Source organism: Gigantopelta aegis, chromosome 6, assembly GCF_016097555.1.
Source record: "Gigantopelta aegis isolate Gae_Host chromosome 6, Gae_host_genome, whole genome shotgun sequence".
Classification (NCBI taxonomy): Eukaryota; Metazoa; Mollusca; class Gastropoda; order Neomphalida; family Peltospiridae; genus Gigantopelta; species Gigantopelta aegis.
The window spans coordinates 45444391-45461527 of record NC_054704.1 but is presented as its reverse complement, the minus strand read 5'-3'; the positions used below and the strand labels follow the sequence as shown (position 1 = coordinate 45461527).

The window sequence follows — 17137 nt, the reverse complement described above, 5'->3', positions numbered from 1 at the left end:
ATTATTAACTATTATTATTATAAACTATCACTGTATCGCACCACACAACAAATGCTAATTTTAGTAAAGAACGCACACACATGGTATACCACTAATATTATCCAACCTACTGATAATAATAATATAGCGTTTAATCACAACATAAAGAGTACGGAAGTGATCGCCTAGAACGGCTTATATGTTTAATGGGTCGCCAGTCATAGCTGTGCGTACCTAGGTGTGGTGATACGATATTCAGTCGAGCCAATGGAGTCGTCAGCGACTAAGTCCGTACCAAGTCATCCGTGACGTCGCTTTCATCCGTTACGTGTACAACATTTTACGTCCACAATAAAAACACAAGGAGCTTGAGTTTTAGGAGACACCATTCAGATTTCTGAATTCATTCATTTAACGGAATTATTTTGACAAAACAAGGTGAGAACGAGTTAGTAGATATTGTTGTTTGTTAAAAAAATATATATATTTCATAAATATTTTGTTCTTGAGTTTCTATGTAAGACTTACAGTTTCTGTACAAGTAGCATAACTTATTATTGGCAATGAAAGAAATCAGATTAAATTAACTATTATGCTCTTGTTAGTTTAGTATACGAGAACATGCATAATAGAACGAAAATATATATTTTTAATATTTATTATTTTATCATATACCAGGAGCAGTTGCATAGTTTATGCATGGGCTGGTCTAGACTTTGGTGAATGAAGTTTTTAGTGGGGGTTGAATCATGCTTTCCCAGAAATATATTATTATTTAGAGAAAGAAGAAAATTCGCTCTGAGCAGGGCGGTTCGATACATCGAAACCGAAACCTCTTCTGCACATGTTCCTGCATAATGAAATATAGATAATGCTACATATTAAATAATTCATAACTATATTAAATATAATATTGTCAAGTATAAAAGTAATTATTATTATATGTCGAAAAATACAACGTTGTATAGCACCTGAAATATCATTATCCACATTTATTATGTCTAATTGTACTGTACTGTATTTAATTGCATTGCATGTTTCTACTATGTCGTGCGTGCGTGTGTACGTTTGATTTATAATATATGCAAATGAGTATGCAAAAGACAAGAAGAATCGATACAAGTCTCTGTTCCTAGCCTTAAGCTCAGTGGATTAGCATATTAATGTCTAAAAACACTCACTTCTTTTTTGCGTGTTTCTTTCTTTTGTCCTTGAATGCAGTTCAGCAATTTATATAAGTGTACGTATGTATGTGTATCTGTGTGTTTGTGTGTGTGTGTGCGTGTGTGTGCGTGTATGAATATCTATAATATTATGTATGTATGTCCAGTTTGACTATTATATACATATGTATATATTGACATTCTGGCACAGGTGATAAAAATTATTTTTAGCCTCACAAATTATCCCTCGTGCCGTTGCATGTACTCGAATCTTGGGCACCGACTTGATTCAGACCACCACGATAACTGCTCGGCCACCGAAACATTTTAAAATTAATATTCAGTTAGCCGATGATATACGTGGGGCCTACAAGCCACGTGGTCAGCCCTCATCGTACGAAAACTTGTGGGCAGACCTGGCTCTGGCAAATATGTATAGATGTTTGGTAAATATCTATACATTGTATGTATGTCGGATTTGACTAGTCCCTACATAAATGTGTATATGCATGCATGCATGCATGCATGCACGTATGCACGTATGCACGTATGTATGATTGTATGATTGTATGTATGTATGTATGTATATATTTGTATGCATGTATGTATGTATGTGTATGTATGTATGTATGCATATATATATATATATATATATATATATATATATATATATATATATATATATATATGAATATATACATGTATATGCATGTATGTATGTATGTATGTACATACGTATGTATGTATGTATGTATGTATGTATGTATGTATTGTATGTATGATATTGTATGATATTGTATGAATGTATGTATGTTTGAATGCATGCATGTATGCATAATTTGCATGAATGATGAATGAATGAATGAATGAACGAATGAACGAATGAATGAATGAGTGAATGAATGAATGAATGAACGAATGAATGAGTGAATGAATGAATGAACGATTGAATGAATGTTTAACGACACCCAAGCACAAAAAAAAAAACCCACCAGCTATTGAATGCCAAACAAAGATACGTTATATAAATGCATATAATATTATAATGATTTTATGTGCACGGTTTTTTTTTTCTTCTCTACACCAATTGACGACTAGTTACACTATGTTATTCTCGAGACACGTTCTACAAGTTGCCCAATAGTAAGTTATTCGTAATGCGTAGAGTGACCTCAATACGAAAGGTGTTGCTTTATTTACCTCAGTTCAACAAGACGTCGTCGGCCCACTGCTATAGCGAGAGCTCTACAGCTGTACAGACACTTCCGTGGTGGTAACGCCAGTAACCACGCTGCTGCTATCATGCTCTCCGTAACCATTCTCTCCTTCCTGGCAGTGACAATCAGTGCTCAGACATTGGATAAACCCAAGCCTGTGAATGTCGGGTAAGTAAAATAATTGTGTATTTCCATGTCATTTTATATTCATGTCCGTTTTTTAAGTGTCAGACCCGAGTGCTTAAACACTGCGGCGTATCTATCACTATTAGAGCCGGGTTTTTTTTAATAATTGAACTGACATTACTTAGATTTTGTTGTTTAAATTATCCATTTCCATACATTGGAAGTGTGTCTGGTCATACTGATATCTGTCACACCGTGAAATGCATTTTTTTCTCTCATATTGTTCAAATCGCACGTAGTTCTGAGAATTAATGGTCATGGGTACCAATGTAGTCTTTTTAAAATAACATTTCCCTGTCTTAACCCCATATACTTTGGTTTCATTTTGTTGTAACTTTAACCAAAAGTATTACAGAATTTGTAGATTAACCGATCTTAGTGTTAAACGCGAGAGGTTGAAACAAGAGCCTTCGACTTTAATATCCAATCAAGTTTCCGTTAAGGAGTCTGCCCTGAGCTAGCTACCATTGTTGGATGTTATGGACCAACAGAGACTTTGTAACAACTAACATTACCTAGTAAATACATTGTTTTGGTTTACAATATCAGTTTCTGTATATGCTTTGTGCTAATGGTTATGCTCTTGTTTGTTGTAGCTAAAAGTTCATTCTAATTTCTAATATTTAAAAAACAAACAAATGTGTACTTTCGAAATTAACTTGAGGTATAATCCAATGTCAGCTACTACAATGATTAGGACGACCAGAAACACATTGGATATGCAGACACTGATATTCGAATAATGAAAATGTAATTAATATGTACTTTTAGTGGTTAAAAGGGCACCTTACATCTTACAATTGCATCAACCAAGAAATGCAGGGGGGGGGGGGGGGGGAGGAGGGATAGCAAACTCGTCAAAAGGGCATCTCAGTGGGGGGAAATAAAAGAATGAATAAATGGATGAATGAATGAACTTACAGGTGAGTAAATTTAAAATCTGAAATAAAATTCAGTATATGTTACGAATTCCAACAAAATCCCAGGGATCAGTTACACAAAGCGTCGTAAGCATGGTTTAGCATGTAAACGTAAATCTACGACGAAACCACAGTTCGTATTATCAGTAACAGAACAAGACATATCTATCTATCTATAAATGTCACCCTATTAATCCTTCGTGTTTTGTCAACATGTTTTGGGGTTTTTGTTTTACGATTCACCACAGAACATGACAAACACCAAATACGTTTATAATAAATGCGACTTATTTCCTTAAAGGGACATTCCTGAGTTTGCTGCAATTTTTAAGACGTTATCGACTAACGGAGACTTTTTAACGATTGTAATTACACATCAAATATATTTTTCTGCATAAAATATTAGTGACTGTATATTAAACGTGTTTCTGATCGTTCTAATATTTGTACTAGGTTAATTTTCATTTTATTTCCTAAAAAATATTTTTTGGTACGTACGAAATTATTTGAAGACAAAATCCAGTTTGAGCTTCTTACAAATATTAAGACAACCAGAAACACATTGAATATACAGACACTGATATTCTAAACAAGAAAATATATTTAATATGTAAGTTTAATCGTAGAAATATTTTATTAGTCGGAAACATCTTACAATGCATCAAACTCAGGAATGTCTCTTTAACAGTACAAGACATATCTATCTATCTATAAATGTCACCCTTTTAATCCTTCGTGTTTTGTTAACATGTTTTAGGGTGTGTTTTTTTTACGATTCACCACAGAACATGACAAACGCCAAATACGTTTATAATAAATGCGACTTATTTCCTTAATGCAAAAACGTCCTATGCTCCTGTCTGTATTGTTACCAATACAGTCACATATAATTTATAACAAACTATTTTACCGCTTATAATTTGTTGTTTTTGTTGTTTTGTCTTTGTCTTAGTACCTTGCCGTGTCATATGACGTCATCTCACATCATGTTATTTTGCAATGGATATTGTATTTACTGTACTTTATTCTACTGTTTTGTACTGAGGGTGATTACATTGTGATTAAATACACTAGGTGGTCTCTTTGGGCAATCACGGTGCCGATGCTCAGTAACTTATGCATCAATTTATCCAAAGACTGTCTTTCTTTCATTTAAATTATTTTTGTGCTTATATCCAATTAATGTTCAAGCACGCTGTCCTGGACACACACCTCTGTAGCACCACAGCTGTCTGGGCTGTCTGTCCAGAACAGTGGGTTAGTTGTTAACTGTTAGTATTTAGTGAGAGAGAAGAGGGTGTAGTGGCCTTACACCTACCCATTGAGTCGTTAAAATTCGTTCTGGGTGGGAGCTGGTACCGGGCTGCGATCCCTGTACCTACCAGCCTTATGTCCGATGGCTTAACCACGATGCCACCGAGGCCGTTGGCGATGCGCAGTAACTTACCCGAAGACTTGCAATTGCTGACAAGGATTATATTAAATTAATGAATAACACTGTAAGCATTTTTCTTTCACTCCCCATGACTCACCCGTTCCGCATTTGTGATAAAATTCTTATAAAACCGTATCCTCGACATTTATGACACATTATACTGACATAAGGTCAACATCCTAATGCCATAAAGTGTATAAAACAAAAGGGTTTAGCGTTTTCAAAAATAACTGTTGTCCAAGAAATACGGAAGAAGGGAATCGGGGGAAGGGTGTGGTCAGTAAAGTTATGTTTCATGCATGCTGTTACTTACTGATGTAAAAGGCAAATGTAATATAGTGTCATTATACAATGGGGGCGGGGGAGGGGTGTGACAAAATCCTCGTCCTTGCACCACGCTGTGTAATCGTTTCTGGAACAATTTTCTTTTTTAAATATACTTTCCAAGGAGCATGACACTGATACCCCCCCCCCCCCCCTCCACTGGGGACAATATTTTTTCTAAATCTTAGGTATCCTCAAATATGTTCATGTGATTTTTACCCAGGCAACCGATTGTTTGGTTAAGTGAATTATATTTACATCAATTAACTCAAACGCATTGAATTTACATTTCAATGACATTATTTCCAGTTGATACTGCGAGTTTAAACAAAACAAAATATAATATAATATAAAAACTATCTCATTGCATTTCATTAAAGAACAGTTTATTAGATACTTAGTAAATTGAACATAGTAACAGTTTACTGGGTAATCGTTTTGCAGTCCGCATGAATATAAATTTGCGTAACGTACACTCGAACAGAACGAAGGTTCGCCTGAAATATTGGGCCCTGTCCTAGAAGCTTCGCTCGCCACAATGTAGACCCACCCCTGCACGATTTCCTGCATACGCACCTACAAGACACGGTTTCATGGAGTTTGAGGTGGGAGAAGAAAATGGGAGGATACATGCTGAGACTTCTTCAATTAAAAGTCAATATAGCCACATTATTTAATTATACTGTGGGGGATTCATTAAATCTCCACCCTTACCTCACACAGTGTAATCGTTTGTGGAACCACCATGAGCAACCCAGACGGTTTTCGGGATGAATAACCTATTAGCAGGACGGTGTAGGAACATCGACGACGTGTTTGTTTTTCACAATTACGGGATTTCTTTCTTAAGGCGTGTGCAAATGTCGCAGAGCCTTCTTCACGGCTAGGCTAAATAGCCGAGTTTCTAGTAGCCCGCCTCCTCATTTACTTTGTGATTAAGTGGGTATAGTCCGTTAAATGGAGATGAGGCACGGGTGTCACAGCTGGTTTAAAACTGTCACTCCCAATATATATATATATATATATATAATTTTAAAATGCAATAAAAGTGACAAACCCATGGGCATGCTAGCATCTATAGTCCATCCCATCTCTCCTCCTACAAATATGTTGTTGTTTTTTGTGGGGTTTTTTAAATAATTTATTTTGGTTTGACGTAGGAAGAAAAGTAAAAATATTTTGGAAATAACAACATCTCTCTCTCTCTCTCTCTCTCTCTCTCTCTCTCTCTCTCTCTCTCTCTCTCTCTCTCTCTCTCTCTCTCTCTCTCTCTCTCTCACACACACACACACACACACACATACTATGTTTCTATGTTTCTGTGCAATTCAGAAAACAATCGGCTCAAAAATAAATAACCTGTAGTAAATTTCATATATGAAAAAAAGCTTAATCTGTGGAAGGACTATACTCTGTGTTTTTAGCTTTATAAAAAAAATGACCTGTCTAAGCCACTATTTGGGCAAATACATGCGTTCACTGAATGTTAAAGGATGCACGTCGTAAACCTTCGATGTTTGTAGAAGATCTAGAGAAGACTGACGTAACAGAGAGTCATGAGGATGTTTATATAAAGTTTGTACAAACAGCAAGAAGGAAGACACGACGTACTCAACACATTTATATATATTATTGGTTATAAAAATAGTGGTCCATCAAAAGGTATGTTTGAACAACGTTTGAATAGGTAGCACGTTTCAAGAAATACCGGCTGTATCTGGACCATATTGTTTTGGTCTCTCTCTCTCTCTCTCTCTCTCTCTCTCTCTCTCTCTCTCTCTCTCTCTCTCTCTCTCTCTCTCTCTCTCTCTCTCTCTCTCTCTCTGTATGTGTGTGTGTGTGTGTGTGTGTATCATGCTGGGGTATCGCACAACATTAATTCATCCATTCATTTTGCACACATTATACATATACATGCATGCACAGCAAGCATGGCATGGCATACTTACATACGAAAACACACATATGCTATACACATACATACATAAACATACCTTCAGTTTTAATCATTTATAAGATTACCACAATAACTCGTCATAATAATAATTTGCATAACGCGGACTGGCAACCAGACTTGGTTATATTCATGTTTTGTGGAATCGAGAGTTGTCTACTATTTCGTTTTTTAATGCATTATTAGTGGACATACAATTATGTAGTAAGCATGATACATAGGTATATAATTAAAAAAAACAAAAACACTTTCATTTCGCTTTTCTGAGAACTACGCCTTTCAACATACATAACAAGTTCTGGTTGTCAGCTGTGGAATGATACAGTGGAGTTTGGTGTATATGACTAAGACCTGTTGTCCTATTTCTCGTTATAGCCAATGCACCATGACTGGTATATCAAAGGTATGTGCTATCCTGTCTGTGGGATGGTTAAGATAAAAAATCCCTTGCTACTAATGGAAAAATGTAGCGTGTCTCCTCTCTAAGATTAAATATCAAAATTACCATTTTTGACATTCAATAGGCGATGATTAATAAATCGACGTGCTCTAGTGGTGTCGTTAAACAAAACAAACTTGAACTTTATGACTTGTCAAGTATACTGACCAATTATTTTCAAGACGAATGAGATACAAACATCATTTTAAAACATTGATATTATTACAAGCAGAGCAAACAAATACACTTTCAGTGTTTTGTATTATTACGACAAAAACAAAAACCACAAAAAACAAAAAAAACAAAAAAACAACAAAACATCAAAGCAAAACAGCTGATCAACAACAGGTGAAAGAAAGCAAATATGTCACGTGCTTATATTTAACACTGTCAACAGAATGGTGATACAGACACGTACGAAATGCTAGGGATGAGACAAAATTCCTGGTAAATGACTGAATGGAGGTTTATAAACAAAAGCCGTGACATCTTAGCGTGTGTGTATTATGTTGCATTTGTGAAACGCATTTTACGTTTACGCATATCATGCAGTGCACATGTAGACTTGATATTCTGTCGTGAAAATGTGAACGTAGGGATGGGAACAAAAGTGTTTGTTTTGTTTAACGACACCACTAGAGCACATCGATTTATTAATCATCACTATTGGATGTCAAACATTTGGTAAATCTGACGTAGTCTCAGAGAGGAAACTCACTACATTTTTCCATTAGTAGCAAGAGATCTTTTATATGCATCATCCCATAGACAGGATAGCACATACCACGACACTTATTATACCACTCGTGGTGCAATAGCTGAAAAATGGCGGTGATTGATCCCAGACTGACAACGCATCAGGCGAGTGCTTTACCACAGGGTTACGTCCCCCCCCCACCCACCCCCCCTGGGTAATAATACAACAAAGCAAATTAAAAGTATATTTATTTATTATTTTTATTTATTTATTTTATTTATTTATTTATTTATTTATTTATTAATTCATTTACTTATTTATTCTACACACAATGTATTAACACAATTCTTATACCACTTGTTTCTAAAGTCCAAATTATCGACTTCGAGTTCCAAGTTGGTAAGTTGGTCACAGTAGATGTAAGAACACTACACAAACTGCGCAGTTGCGTGTATACCCAGCACGGCGTGCTTGAATCTTACGTTATATATCAATATCAATATCAGGTTATTGCCAATAATGATAGATAGGTTCGGGTGTCCCAGTGTATTTACATTACAATTGGAAGTCCCCGAGCTATGATTATGTCTCACGTACCCTATGCAGAATGTCACGTTCACGAATGTTATTTAGCTGTGTTTCAGGTATGATCGCCGCCGTATGTGTTCAAATGCAAATATAAACTCATAGATATACCTTCTCTTTTTTTTCTTTCTTTTTTTTGGTACACGTTATTACGACGAATGTGCCAACTTTTCATTTATATATTGATTTTTATGATTTACAATGTACCTCTTATGTCGTTGAATTAAGGCCAGAGTGTAAATAAAGTTCAGTTCAGTTCAGTTCAGTTCAGTTCAGTCCAGTCCAATTCAGTTCAGTTCAGATAAAATACAGTCTAGTGATCTGTTTATCGTTTAAATTATCAAATCATAACACCACTCCATTTTACCATCATTACTGACTATTTTTATAGTTTTATAGTTTTTTACTTTTATGCCAGAAAACAAAATTCACAAAAAACATACAAATTCCCAATCTTAAACAAAGAAAGAAAGAAACAAAACACACACACACACACACACACACACTTCAAAAACAAACAAACAAACAAAAACAAAATCAAAACAACCCAACAAAAACAAACTAATATAATTAAACAACAAGCAAACAAAACATATATATATATATATATATATATATATATATATATATATTATATATATATTGGCTGTTTTCATCCCTGTAATTAAAACAATATTTAATATATATAATTTGATGGTAATTTGTTATAAAACGTTTTTTAAATTTTATATTTAAATTAATAATGTACTAAATAATATGATGATATACGAATTTTAACTTTATTCATTATAAAGTTACTTTGCAATTCATAGGTTCTTTTTGACGCAAACAGACTATAGACGGTGCAAGTTACCCTCTAAATCTATACCGCAAAAAGGTGTTTTATTGTTAAACGTTTCCCTTCATCTAGTTGGATGATATCTAAAATTATTGTCACCTGAATATCCTTTACTGCTCTCCCCACACACACCCTACCCCCCCAATTGTTTTCGACTAGGTACGAATGACGCGATGACTCGAAGTTGACACCCAGTAGCCATAAACGCACGAACATTAACGTCATGTTGAAGAGAAACAAAACAACTCGATTATAAATAGGCAAATATTGTCTGAAGACATATCAGTTTTTTTCTGTTTAATGATGGATGGTTATGGATTGGGGGTCAAAAGGAAGTCATGTAAACAAAGGAAATGCGCAGGAATGCTATTGTAGCTATTCAAATATAGTAGAACTTTCATGGATTATTCTTCTTCTGATTAAAAACTCCCAACTCGCCAGGCGCATGTGCAGGGATGGGGGTTCGAAGGTCGAAACGTTTTATTGTTAAATCAATAAATAATGTTTATTGAAAAAAATATAGACATATTATTTTTAAAAAGTTATTTGTCGTAAAAATGTGAGAATTCTCTCATGAGACTACTGATTCAATTCAACTTTATTTTCGTGCTTATATATAATTAAGGTTCAAGCACGCTATCCTGGACACACATCTCAGCTATCTGGGCTGTCTGTCCAGGAAAGTGGGTTAGTTGTTAGTGGTTAGTTGTCAGTGAGAAAGAAGAGGGTGTAGTGGTCTTACGCATACCCATTGAGTCGTTAAAACGCGCTCTTGGTGGGAGCAGGTACCGGGATGCGAACCCAGTGCCTGCCAGCCTTATGTTCGATGGCTTAACCACGGCACCACCAGTGCCGGTTTCTTCAGATTGAAACCCCCAACTCACCAGGCGCATGTGCAGGGATGGGGGGGGGGGGGGGGGGGGGGTCGAAGGTCGAAACGTTTTATTGCTAAATCAGTAAATGATCATGTTTATTTTTAAAAATGTAGACATTTATTATTTTTAAAACGTTATTTGTCGTAAAAATATGAGACTGACGCCATATAACCGTAAATAAAATGTGTTGAGTGCGCCGTTAAATAAAACATTTCTTTCTTTGTTTCTAAAACTATGAGAATTCTCTCGTGAGACTACTGACGGAACCGTATAGTGGGGATTCCCCTTGTGGCGTGTATTAACTTCCTCGAAAAAAATAGTTCGATTGTTGTTTGATAGTATTATATATCGATGTAATAGTTACTTGGAATTATAAAAACTGAACGGGGTAATATTTTGCATACATACATACATACACAATGTATATATTTAAGAATGTACGTGTGTATGTATGTATGTATGTATGTATGTATGTATGTATGTATGCATGTATGCAAAACAGTATCCCGTTAAGTTTTTTAATTCGAAGTAACTATTACATCGATATAATTATAATACTATAAAATGACAATCGAACTCTTTTTTTCAGGAAGTTAATAAAACAAAAACAAAACAACAACAAAAAGCAAAAACAGTCTTGCAGCGGAGCGTGTATCGTTAATAACCTCTCTTTAAATCAAGATAATCCACACACACACACACACAAACAATAAACAAACACCAATTGTAAAGTCTTATAGTTTATATCCTCTCTGAAAGCATGTGACTGGCTTGTCAGTATTTAAATCAAGACCCCGTCCCCCCAACAAACACACACAAACAAATAAACAAAGCGAAAACACCAATTGTAAAGTCTGGTAGCGCGAAGTGAATCGTTAATAACCTCTCTAAAAGCACGTGACTGGCTTGCCGGGTCGTCTGGTTTCCCTAGTAAATCACTATCTCCTGACATGATGAGCTATGTATGTGCCTCTTTAAGGATGTCGTGAGTGTACCAGTAACGTACTGTATATATAATACACCTCGTTATTCTGCCAACGCTCACCTAGCTAGCAACAACCGGTTTTAAACACACTCTGTCAACATATTGTTACCTTTCTTGGCTAATACAGTAAAACTGCTACTATAGTCCCGTTTGCATAAAAAGGGAACCGATGAAATGACATGTAACACTAAAACGAATACGGTTTAAACTTAATATCAAAAAAAATATTATTACCTTTTAAACCCATACCAACATTTTTTTTTTTTTAATTTTCAGCGTAAATAAATCAATAAAAAATGTTTCTTTACACATTTCCATAAAATTGCATAGGTTAAATCTTCTTTTTTAATACAGGTATGAAGGCAACTGATGGAAGAGCCAAGGTGGAAAAACTCTGAATTATGTCTCTGCAGTCTTTATGTACTGTATTATCGATTACTTTAAGTGATACTGCATAGATTGGCTGTTCCAGCATTTTGTCGTCATCCCTATATCAGAAATGAGCATTAATCTATGCAGTTTGATGATAATTTGTAAAGAAACGGGTTTAAAAAAAATTTTCAATAAAGTTTTCTTGCAAATCTTTTTATGAGAGTTTTAGCATTATACAGTATGTAGTTATATGCCATTTCATCTGTTAGCTTTTGCCACAGACGGACCAAAAACGCTTACGCACGGGGTGAAAGGATATGTTCTTTTAAAATCGGTGGCTGCTTAATACAGGTTAATGTATTCTATGTTAATGGATTTGAGAGAACAACGTGATCATTAATCACAAGGTGACCGCCCACATAGGTTTTATTGGATGTTTCAGGTAACGATGCAAGAAACTATAAGAATGAAATGGCATGTAGGCTAACTCTAAAACGAATAACGTTAAACTTAATATCAAAATATATTATTACCTTTTAAACCCATACCAACATTTTTTGAAAAATATCTCAGCGTAAATAAATAAATAAATAAATAATGTTTCTTTACAAATTCTTTTGACATAACATTCAACCTCTAGTAGGCCTATAACATATTCAGTGAGAATAAAGCATGCGGCGGCTGTTTGTTTTACTACAACGTTTAGGGTGTACAGCGATAGATCTGGATTTTACCCCCACAGGCGACCCAATTTGTGTTAGTTGATACTTGTTAAGACAAATAAAGTAGATGGAATTGTAAATCGGTTACAATTGTTTACTTACTATAAACAACACAGTTGAGTGACCCTACTAAATGTTGCATATACAATATTAAATCTGCAATCTCGATTCTCTCTCTCTCTCTCTCTCTCTCTCTCTCTCTCTCTCTCTCTCTCTCTCTCTCTCTCTCTCTCTCTCTCTCTCTCTCTCTCTCTCTCTGTGTGTGTGTGTGTGTTAAGCAGCTTCTTTCAGGGGATATCGAATACGTTCCTATATTCAGTTAAGTTTGAGACACGTCTCTCTCGACTTCGCCAGTGAATGGGGCCGGGGTGGGAGGGAGAGAGTGTGGTGGGATTGCGGTAAATTGAATAATGACAGAATTAGGAATAGCAATTAGTGAAAGACGTTAACAGAATTAAGAAAATTAAAACCAAAAATAACAGGCCAAAAATAAAAGAAAATTGACTGCACTGCCGAATATTTATATAATTGAGACTATTTTAGAAGAGCAATCGAAAAATAAATGAGAGAAAGAAGTGGGGATAAGACTATTTAATAGTAAAGGAAAACAGTAATTTTGACATAAAATGTCAACCTCTAGTAGGCCTATAACATAACATAGATTCGGCTATTCAGTGAGAATAAAGCATGCGGCGGCTGCAAGGTGTGGGGTGTACAGCGATGGATCTGGACTTGACCCCAGGCTCGACCCAATGTGTGCCAGCGTTTATTAGTATCATCCAGTGCTCACTACTGGTATATCAAAGGCTTTGATATGTGTTTTTATGTCCGGATAAGCGCATATATAAAAGACCCCTTGCTGCTTACTGGTAGGAACAGCCTTTGTAGCGGCATTAGGTTTCCTCTGTTATGCCTAGACTTAGAATACTAGTCGTAGGTTATGGTCTGATCCCAAAATGTAATATGTTGGTAAATATTGAATTTCATCTTATATTTATGGTACACATATGAATATAATAGTTCGCCTTGTACTATCTTATCATACGTTGATTTTATTAAATAGTCATACATCATCATCAATATCATCATCATCAGCATCAACAACATCAACATCACCATCATCATCATCATCTTCTTCCTCTTCATCATCATCATATTTACTATCCCCTACCTGTCCAATCGTAGGGGGCTATAGATTGCCTCTCCGTCCTTTTGTCTATTTGTCTGTCCGTCCGTCTGTCCCACATATAATTTCCTGACTTTTTTCAGAATGCCTCAAGACACTGACTTGATATTTTGTATATACATGTAGCTTTATCATAGCATCAAGTTGGACTTTCATAGTGATTTGTACTTGTTTGATAGAGTTATGGCCCTTGAATTTAAGAGATACGAAAAATTATTTCCGGATTTTTTGTTTGCAGTGCTGAAATGTTGAGTGTAGCTTTATCATATACTCTTACATATGACATTTGACTTTCGTGGCGATTTACTTACTTTTCACATAATTATGGCCCTTGAAATTAGGAGATACGAAAATTTGTTGGGCTCTGTAGAGGACATACATGTATTGCTTTAGCAGTATTCTCAAAATGCTTCTTATTCATTAGTCATATATTATTATCATCATTATGACTTTTATGATAATAATGACTTTTATGAATAATGACTTTTATGATAATGAAGATGATGATGATTATTATTATTTATTTTTATTTTTATTATTATTATTATTATTAATGCTGTTGTTGATATTATTATTATTATTATTATTAATGTTGATATTATTATTATTATTATTATTATTATTATTATTGTTATTATTATTGTTGTTGTTGTTGTTGTTATTGCAGAAGCCGCGGCACCTACATGATCACATTTGCAAGGAAGATTCGGCCGGGTCTTCCCACCAAGATGAGAGTCGACATGATTGGCGCGACCGCTCCGGTCATCCTCCGCGTCGATCTCGTGAACACGACCGACAAGTCAGTCATCGCCTCAAAAACACAGACGTTTGCTCCTGGTAAGTGCTTGTTTGTTTGTCTTTCTCTCTTTCCTTCTGTATTGCTTTATGTCCAAATCATCTGGAATGTCTTCATAGTAAAAATAAAACAGAGAACAGTAGAAATGTTCGCTTCAAATTAAATTTACGACAATGGGGCTATAATAAGTTCATCTTCATTTAGTAATTCAGTCATTCAGTTCATCTTTAGTAAAGAGCATGCTGCCATATTAAGAAGTTTGAGACTAACATAGCTTTTCTATTCATTAAAAGTACATTTGAAGTATATATTTTTGTTTTGAATGTTATTTGTCTGTATACTGAATGCGTTTCCGATCGATCTCGCCATTGAATAATCTTAGTGTGTATATATAATTATATATATATATATATATATATATATATATTGTATTTTGGTACGTACAAAAGTATTTAGATGTACAATTCACTTTGAAATAATTAAATATTAGGAATACACTTTAAACATTTAATTTTAAGACGCAATGGTAGTAATACAAACGAATATTTGTCGCATACGTGTTACCATGATAGAAAACTCTGGACAATCTCTGTAAAGCAATATATATAATTATCCTATAACTTACCCATGATATCCATGTCGTAAACCCATGTGCTAATTTTAGTGTATTAACCCGGTTAAAATTGGTATGCAAATTTACAAGGTCTCTAGGTAATTTGTTGCTGTGGATTGGTCATTTGCTTACAAGCCAACAAGACCTGTGTACCTGAGCGTAACGTTTTCAAAGATTTAGTTAAAATACGTGACGTGACGTGATGACGTCATATTACCGATTGCGGCGACTTTAGTATTGTGATTTACTAAAAATTTAATTAAAATGTTATTTTACAAGTATTATAGGATAGATATAATTCGCTACTCGTGTTTTTTAACATGTAAAATACCAACCTCGTCTAGTTAATCGGTACTTGTCCCGATTAACATAGACTCGGTTGATGTTTTCCATATTAAAAAATACTCGTGACGAATCCCATATATATATATACTGCAGCATTAACTGAATTCACTCTCAACTCCTCATTTATTGTCAGTAAATAAACACAAAATAATAATGATTGAAGGTATTAAACTAATAAACAAAAAGAACAGCAGTTGATTTTGATAGATCCTGAACGCATTGATTGCTCAATGATTTCAGTAACTGCATTTCAATTCCTTATACGCTGTTTCGTTGATATGTTTTTAGTATTAGTTAAAGAATGCACACATCTACCGCAATTTTTTTTCTGTCAGGACTTTGTCTGTCTGTCTGTCTGTCTGTCTGTCTGTCTGTCTGTCTCTCTGTCTCTCTCTCTCTCTCTCTCTCTCTCTCTCTCTCTCTCTCTCTCTCTCTCTCTCTCTCTCTCTCTCTCTCTCTCTCTCTCTCTCTCTCTCTCTCTCTATATATATATATATATATATATATATATCAGACATTAGATTTTGAATACCACAAAACTGTTTGTAAGAAAGCATACAAGCCATAGAAGTCATGCAAGTCCGATAATGGCACTTTAACAATATACATGCATAAGTACTTGCATACTATATAAATAATATAAAAAAGATCAAAGTGTCAACTGTTCGAACTCAAACTCACTACCGAAATTTACGTTTAATAGCATTTGACAGAATCAGGATGGATCAGTTTAACTTTTAAGTCATATCAGTATGGTACGACATGAATAGCTGTAAACAGAAGCCAGCCGTATTTGAATAGATCATTATACACGACGAAAAACGGTACAAATAGAAGGACATGCAAACATGGGACTGAATAGCTGGTATTTGTGAAATACTCCTTGGCCTTTCAATTTGGGAAATGTCAAGACGAATTATGCAAACATCAGTTGCAAACTGAAATAAATTCTTTAGACATTACAATGAACTGTTAACGATGTATTAATGTGAATTTAATGCCAACAAAAAACCATCTTCTCGAACTATAAAAAAAATAAATACGTTAACAAACCAATAGCGATTTAAAATTAAAAACACTTCAACTAATCGACACCAATAATACAGTATTTAGGCCCAAACAAAACAAAAAGTAAAACGAGTACATACACAACATTTTATCTGGACTCAAATGTTATTTTCCTCCGGTATTTTCCGGAGACAATTTTTAGACGTATATATATATATATATATATATATATATATATATATATATATATATATATATATATATATATATATATATATATATATATATATATATATATATATATATATATATATGTATGTATTTATGTATTAATTAATATATGTTGGGTCCTTTTTATTAGATTAATGCGATACTTATTATTAATTACATATTATGAGCACTTGTTATTAGATCATTGTTAATATGTTTATTTGTGGTTTAATCAAGTAATTTTTCTTTTTAGGAGTGCCAACAGATTTCAGTTTTGAAGTAAGTATA

The 17137-nt window shown here is 34.4% G+C and overlaps 1 protein-coding gene across 3 annotated transcripts in view; it reads left to right on the top strand.

Annotated features, from left to right (window-relative positions):
- The first annotated feature begins 279 nt into the window (after positions 1-279).
- The window catches only part of LOC121373944 (murinoglobulin-1-like), a 51197-nt gene continuing 34339 nt past the window's right edge, over positions 280-17137 (top strand). For 2 of the 3 annotated variants that reach the window (XM_041500788.1, XM_041500789.1), the window contains exons 1-4: positions 280-417; positions 2348-2527; positions 14545-14714; positions 17103-17128. In XM_041500788.1, the coding sequence (XP_041356722.1) occupies positions 2445-2527; positions 14545-14714; positions 17103-17128 (279 nt within the window). In that variant the 5' untranslated portion in view covers positions 280-417; positions 2348-2444. The remainder of the gene's footprint in view (positions 418-2347; positions 2528-14544; positions 14715-17102; positions 17129-17137) is intronic. The other variant, XM_041500787.1, reaches the window with a different exon arrangement.